Genomic DNA, 7,836 nt, shown 5'->3' on the forward strand with positions numbered 1-7,836 from the left:
GAGTGAGTGAGTGAGTGGTGAGTGAGTGGTGAGTGAATGGTGAGTGAGTAGGTGAGATAATGTGTGGGTGTGTGTGAATGAGTGAGTGAGTGGTGAGTGAGTGGTGAGTGAGTGAGTGTGAATTAGTGAGTGAGTGTGTGGTGAGCGAGTGCGTGAGCGAGTGCGTGGTGAGTGAGTAGTGAGTGAGTACGTGGTGAGTGAGTGTGCGAGTGAGCACGTGGTGAGTGAGTGAGCGGTGAGTGAGTGAGTAGTGAGTGAGTGCGTGGTGAGTGAGTGAGCGAGTGGTGAGTGCATGTTAAGTGAGTGAGTGTGAATGAGTGAGTGAGTGCGTGGTGAGTGAGTGAGTGCGTGGTGAGCGAGTGCGTGAGTGGGTGAGTGAGTGCATGGTGAGTGGTGAGTGAGTGAGTTTGTGAGTGAGTGAGCGCGTGGTGAGCGAGTGGTGAGCGAGTGGTGAGTGAGTGAGTGGTGAGTGAGTGAGCGCGTGGTGAGCGCGTGGTGAGCGAGTGGTGAGCGAGTGGTGAGTGAGTGAGTTTGTGAGTGAGTGAGCGAGTGGTGAGTGAGTGAGTTTGTGAGTGAGTGAGTTTGTGAGTGAGTGAGCGCGTGGTGAGCGAGTGGTGAGCGAGTGGTGAGTGAGTGAGCGAGTGGTGAGCGAGTGGTGAGTGAGTGAGTGGTGAGTGAGTGAGCGCGTGGTGAGCGAGTGGTGAGTGAGTGAGTGTGCGAGTGAGCACGTGGTGAGTGAGTGAGCGGTGAGTGAGTGAGTGAGTGTGCGAGTGAGCACTTGGAGAGTGACTGAGCGGTGAGTGAGTGAGCGAGCGAGCGGTGAGTGTGTAGTGAGTGAGTGGTGAGTGCGTGTTGAGTGAGTGAGTGGTGAGTGAGTGAGTGAGTGGTGAGTGAGTGAGTGGTGAGTGCGTGTTGAGTGAGTGAGTGGGGGGTGAGTGGTGAGTGAGTGAGTGGTGAGTGAGTGAGTGAGTGGCGAGTGGTGAGTGAGTGGTGAGTGAGTGAGTGAGTGGTGAGTGAGTGAGTGGTGAGTGCGTGTTGAGTGAGTGAGTGGGGGGTGAGTGGTGAGTGAGTGAGTGAGTGGTGAGTGAGTGCGTGTTGAGTGGTGAGTGAGTGCGTGTTGAGTGAGTGAGTGAGTGGTGAGTGAGTAAGTGAGCGAGTGGTGAGTGAGTGGTGAGTGAGTGAGTGCATGGTGAGTCCGTGTGTACTCCTAACGAGTGTGTGTGCGCATGTGTGTGTTTGTGTGTGTTTTGCAGGTGTGTGTGCTCAGTGAGTGAGTGAGTGGTGAGTGAGTGAGTGGTGAGTGCGTGTTGAGTGCATGGTGAGTGTGTGTGTCCTCCTAACGAGTGTGTACGTGTGTGTGTGTGTTTTGTAGGTGTGTGTGTTGAGTGAGTGAGTGAGTGGTGAGTGAGGAGTGAGTAGTGAGTGAGTGAGTGCGTGTTGAGTGAGTGAGTGCATGGTGAGTGAGTAGTGAGTGAGTGGTGAGTGCGTGTTGAGTGAGTGCGTTTTGAGTGCATAGTGAGTGCGTGTGTACTCCTAACGAGTGTGTACGTGTGTGTGTGTGTGCGTGTGTGTGTTTTGCAGGTGTGTGTGCTCAGTGAGTGAGTGAGTGGTGAGTGAGTGTGAATGAGTGAGTGGTGAGTGCGTGTTGAGTAAGTGAGTGAGTGCATGGTGAGTGTGTGTGTACTCCTAACGAGTGTGTACGTGTGTGTGTACGTGTGTGTGTGTGCGTGTGTGTGTGTTTTGCAGGTGTGTGTGCTCACAGTGCTGTACTAAGGTGAGTGTGCGATTGGGGTACAGACACACACGGGGTCGCGTTGCCTTCAGATTGCCGAACGAATTCATAGTCGGCTTTGTGTTGTTATGAGGTCACTTTCATTACACGCACACACACGCAGTACAATACACTACACTATACACTACACTGCTATACACTACTATACACTACACTATACACTACTATACACTACACTATACACTACGCTATACACTACACTGCTATACACTACTATACACTACACTATACACTACTATACACTACACTATACACTACACTATACACTACTATACACTACACTATACACTACTATACACTGCTATACACTACACGATACACTACACTATACACTACACTATACACTACACTATATACACTACACTATACACTACACTATATACACTACACTATACACTACACTATACACTACACTATACACTACACGATACACTACACTGATATACACTACACGATACACTACACTATATACACTACACTATATACACTACTATACACTACACTATACACTACACTATACACTACACGATACACTACACGATACACTACTATACACTACACTACTATACACTACTATACACTACACTATACACTACTATACACTACACTATACACTACTATACACTACACTATACACTACACGATACACTACACTACACTACTATACACTACTATACACTACACTATACACTACTATACACTACACTATACACTACTATACACTACACTATACACTACACTATACACTACTATACACTACACTACTATACACTACACTATACACTACTATACACTACACTATACACTACACTGATATACACTACACGATACACTACACTATATACACTACACTATACATTACACGATACACTACACTGATATACACTACACTATACACTACTATACACTACACTATACACTACTATACACTACACTATACACTGCTATACACTACACTATACACTACACACTACACTACACACTACACTATACACTACACTATACACTACACTATACACTGCTATACACTACACGATACACTACACTATACATTACACTATACACTACACTACTACACACTACACTATACACTACACTATACACTACACTATACACTGCACTATACACTGCACTGCTATACACTACACTACACTGCTACACACTACACTATACACTACACTATACACTACACTATACACTACACTATACACTCCTTTACACTACACTATACACTACACGATACACTACACTATACACTACACTGCTATACACTACACTATACACTACACTATACACTACACTACTATACACTACACTACTATACACTACACTACTATACACTACACTACTATACACTACACTACTATACACTACACTATACACTACACGATACACTACACTATACACTACACTGCTATACACTACACTATACACACAGACGCATAGACTCACAGCAGAGACCCACAGACTCACCACACAGAGATTCATCGACTCACCACACAGAGACCCACAGACTCACCACACAGAGACCCACAGACTCACACAGAGACCCACAGACTCACCACACAGAGACCCACAGACTCACCACACAGAGACCCACAGACTCATCACACAGAGACCCACAGACTCACCACACAGAGACCCATAGACTCACACAGAGACCCACAGACTCACCACACAGAGACCCACAGACTCACCACACAGAGACCCACAGACTCATCACACAGAGACCCACAGACTCACCACACAGAGACCCACAGACTCACACAGAGACCCACAGACCCACCACACAGAGACCCACAGACTCGCCACACAGAGACCCACAGACTCACACAGAGACCCACAGACTCACCACACAGAGACCCCTCTGACCGTCACGTGACTCCGCAGGTTCAACTCCCCGACAAGAAGCTGTCCCATGTGCCCGTGTACGTCTTGGGCTGGTCCACCAACCCCAAGGATCCCGCCCCCCCTCACTCCCGCAATGGACTCTCCCTCGGCGGGTAGGCGGAGGTGTCTGTGTGTGTCTGTGTGTGTGTTTGGGTTGCTGTGTGTGTGTCTGTGTGTGTGTCTGTGTGTGTGTATGTCTGTGTGTGTGTTTGGGTTGCTGTGTGTGTGTGTGTCTGTGTGTGTTTATATGTGTGTGTGTTTGGGTTGCTGTGTGTGTGTCTGTATGTGTGTGTTGCTTTGTCTGTGTGTGTGTGTGTCTGTGTGTGTGTCTTGTGCTGTGTCTGTGTGTATGTCTGTGTGTGTGTGTGTCTTGTGCCGTGTGTGTCTGTGTGTCTGTATGTGTGTCTGTGTGTGTGTCTGTGTGTGTCTGTGTGTGTCTGTGTGTGTTTGTATGTGTGTGTTGCTGTGTCTGTGTGTGTGTTGCTGTGTCTGTGTGTGTGTGTCTGTGTGTGTGTCTTGTGCTGTGTCTGTGTGTGTGTCTGTGTGTGTGTGTGTCTGTGTGTGTGTGTCTGTGTGTGTGTGTCTGTGTTTCTGTCTGTGTGTGTGTGTCTGTGTGTATGTCTGTGTGTGTGTGTCTGTGTGTGTGTCTGTGTGTGTGTTGCTGTGTGTGTGTTGCTGTGTTTGTGTGTCTGTGTGTGTGTGTGTCTGTGTGTCTGTTTGTGTCTGTGTGTGTGTTGCTGTGTGTGTGTGTCTGTGTGTGTGTTGCTGTGTGTGTGTGTCTGTGTGTGTGTGTGTGTCTGTGTGTGTGTTGCTGTGTGTGTGTGTGTCTGTGTGTCTATGTGTCTGTGTGTGTCTGTGTGTGTGTGTCTGTGTGTGTGTGTCTGTGTGTGTGTGTCTCTGTGTGTGTGTGTTTTGTGCTGTGTCTGTGTGTGTGTTGCTGTGTTTGTGTCTGTGTGTCTGTATGTGTGTGTCTGTGTCTGTGTGTGTGTGTGTGTGTCTGTGTGTGTGTCTGTGTGTGTCTGTGTGTGTGTGTCTGTTTGTGTGTGTCTGTGTGTATGTCTGTGTGTGTGTCTGTGTGTGTGTGTCTGTGTTTGTGTGTGTTGCTGTGTTTGTGTCTGTGTGTGTGTTGCTGTGTGTGTATCTCAGTGTGTATCTCAGTGTGTATCTCTGTGTGTATCTCTCTGTGTGTGTATCTCTGTGTGTATCTCTCTGTGTGTATCTCTCTGTGTGTGTATCTCAGTGTGTATCTCTGTGTGTATCTCTCTGTGTGTGTATCACAGTGGATCTTTCTCTCTCTGTGTGTATTTCTCTGTGTGTATCTCTCTGTGTGTATTTCTCTCTGTGTGTCTCTCTGTGTGTATCTCTCTGTGTGTATCTCTGTGTGTGTGTCACAATGTCTCTCTCTTTCTCTCTGTATCTCTGTGTGTGTATCTGTGTATCTCTCTCTGTGTGTATCTCAGCCTGGGCCTTCTGTGGGCCGGTGCGTCCTCCTGTGTGTGCATCACAGTGTATCTCTCTCTCTCTGTGTGTGTATCTCTGTGTATCTGTGTGTATCTCTGTGTGTGCATCACAGTGTATCTCTCTCTCTCTGTGTGTGTATCTCTGTGTATCTGTGTGTATCTCTGTGTGTGCATCACAGTGTATCTCTCTCTCTGTGTGTCTCTCTCTGTGTATCTCTCTGTGTATCTGTGTGTGTATCTCTGTGTGTGTGTATCTGTGTATCTCTGTGTATTTCTCTCTGTGTGTCTCTGTGTAGCTGTGTGTGTGTGTATCTCGGTGTATATCTCTCTCTGTCTCTGTGTGTATCTGTGTGTGTATCTCTCTCTGTGTGTGTCTCAGCCTGGGCCCTCTGTGGGCCGGTGCGTCCGCCTGGGTGTGCATCACAGTGTATCTCTCTCTCTCTCTCTGTGTTTATCTCTGTGTGTATCTGTGTGTGTATCTGTGTGTATCTCTGTGTGTATCTGTATCTGTGTGTATCTCTATGTGTATCTCTCTGTGTATCTGTGTGTGTATCTGTGTGTGTATCACAATGTATCTCTCTCTGTGTATCTGTCTGTGTGTGTATCTCTGTGTGTATCACAATGTATATCTCTCTCTCTCTGTGTGTGTATCTCTGTGTGTATCTCTCTCTATCTCTCTGTGTGTATCTCTCTGTGTATCACAGTGTATCTCTCTCTGTGTGTGTCTCAGCCTGGGCCCTCTGTGGGCCGGTGCGTCTGCCTGGGTGTGGGCCTCTCTGTGCCGTGACTGCTCCCAGCTGCTCGACACGGTCGTGACCAGGAGCCACAGCTCCGCAAGGCTGCTGCACTGAACCTGAGAGGCTGGGTTCAACTCCACGGCCAGGCTGCTGCACCGAACCTGAGAGCCTGGGTTCAAGCCCTGGTCAGGCTGCTGCACACAGCCTGAGAGGCTGGGTTCAACTCCCTGGCCAGGCTGCTGCACCGAACCTGAGAGCCTGGGTTCAAGCCCTGGGTCTGGATGTCTCTCTCTCTATCAGGGGGTTCATAGTGGCCGTGACGGAGACACTGAGAGGCTGGGTTCGAGCCCTGGGTCTGGGTGTCTTTCTCTCTATCAGGGGGTTCATAGTGGCCGTGACGGAGACACTGAGAGGCTGGGTTCGAGCCCTGGGTCTGGGTGTCTTTCTCTCTATCAGGGGGTTCATAGTGGCCGTGACGGAGACACTGAGAGGCTGGGTTCGAGCCCTGGGTCTGGGTGTCTTTCTCTCTATCAGGGGGTTCATAGTGGCCGTGACGGAGAAACTGAGAGGCTGGGTTCGAGCCCTGGGTCTGGGTGTCTTTCTCTCTATCAGGGGGTTCATAGTGGCCGTGACGGAGACACTGAGAGGCTGGGTTCGAGCCCTGGGTCTGGGTGTCTTTCTCTCTATCAGGGGGTTCATAGTGGCCGTGACGGAGAAACTGAGAGGCTGGGTTCGAGCCCTGGGTCTGGGTGTCTTTCTCTCTATCAGGGGGTTCATAGTGGCCGTGACGGAGAAACTGAGAGGCTGGGTTCGAGCCCTGGGTCTGGGTGTCTTTCTCTCTATCAGGGGGTTCATAGTGGCCGTGACGGAGACACTGAGAGGCTGGGTTCGAGCCCTGGGTCTGGGTGTCTTTCTCTCTATCAGGGGGTTCATAGTGGCCGTGACGGAGAAACTGAGAGGCTGGGTTCGAGCCCTGGGTCTGGGTGTCTTTCTCTCTATCAGGGGGTTCATAGTGGCCGTGACGGAGACACTGAGAGGCTGGGTTCGAGCCCTGGGTCTGGGTGTCTCTCTCTCAGGGGGTTCACGATGGCCGTGTTGGAGACACTGAGAGGCTGGGTTCAAGCCCTGGGTCTGGGTGTCTCTCTCTATCTCAGGGGGTTCACAGTGGCCGTGTGGGAGACACTGAGAGGCTGGGTTCGAACCCTGGGTCTGGGTGTCTCTCTCTATCAGGGAGTTCACGATGACCGTGTCGGAGACATTAAAATCCTGGGTTCGAGCCCTGGGTCTGGGTGTCTCTCTCTATCTCAGGGGGTTCACAGTGGCCGTGTTGGAGACACTGAGAGCCTGGGTTCTAGCCCTGGGTCTGGGTGTCTCTCTCTCTCTATCAGGGGGTTCATGATGGCCGTGTCGGAGACACTGAGAGCCTGGGTTCGAGCCCTGGGTCTGGGTGTCTCTCTCTTTATCAGGAGGTTCCCTACAGCCGTGTTAGGTAGTAAGGGCAGCGCAACCAAAAACAACCTAAATAATATTAAATATAAATGTTCTGTGTGTGTGTGTACATAATACGTTGTGTATATAGTTAAAGTGCTATTATATTCGCCCAGAGTGTTGGAGGCATGTTTGTCTGTACCTCATTGTCACTGTGAAGAAGCGTCCATCGTGAGACCTCGTGTGGTGTCGCTGTGTGTGTGTGTGTAATGTCACGTGTGTGTGTGTGTCACTGTGTGTGTGTCACTGTGTGTGTAACATGTGTGTATGTAATGTCTGTGTGTGTGTGTGTTACTGTGTGTGTGTAATGTCGTGTGTGTGTGTGTATCGTGTGTGTGTGGCGTGTGTGTCACTGTGTGTGTGTCTGTGTAATGTCTGTGTGTTACTGTGTGTGTGTCAATGTCTGTGTGTGTGTGTGTAATGTCTGTGTGTCATTGTGTGTGTGTGTCACTGTGTGTGTGTGTGTCAC

At 49.4% G+C, this 7,836-nt stretch overlaps 1 protein-coding gene across 1 annotated transcript in view; it reads left to right on the forward strand.

Moving 5' to 3' along the window:
• Window positions 1-6,021, forward strand: part of LOC133339006 (protein spire homolog 2-like) — a 45,391-nt gene extending 39,370 nt beyond the window's left edge. Inside the window, exons 12-14 of the mRNA XM_061547138.1 lie at window positions 1,747-1,774; window positions 3,683-3,795; window positions 5,873-6,021. Of these exons, the coding sequence (XP_061403122.1) occupies window positions 1,747-1,774; window positions 3,683-3,795; window positions 5,873-5,993 (262 nt within the window). The 3' untranslated portion in view covers window positions 5,994-6,021. The remainder of the gene's footprint in view (window positions 1-1,746; window positions 1,775-3,682; window positions 3,796-5,872) is intronic.
• Window positions 6,022-7,836: the final 1,815 nt, after the last annotated feature.

Source organism: Lethenteron reissneri, unplaced genomic scaffold (genome assembly GCF_015708825.2).
Source record: "Lethenteron reissneri isolate LAM-NWPU_2019-01 unplaced genomic scaffold, ASM1570882v1 scaffold_1639, whole genome shotgun sequence".
Classification (NCBI taxonomy): Eukaryota; Metazoa; Chordata; class Hyperoartia; order Petromyzontiformes; family Petromyzontidae; genus Lethenteron; species Lethenteron reissneri.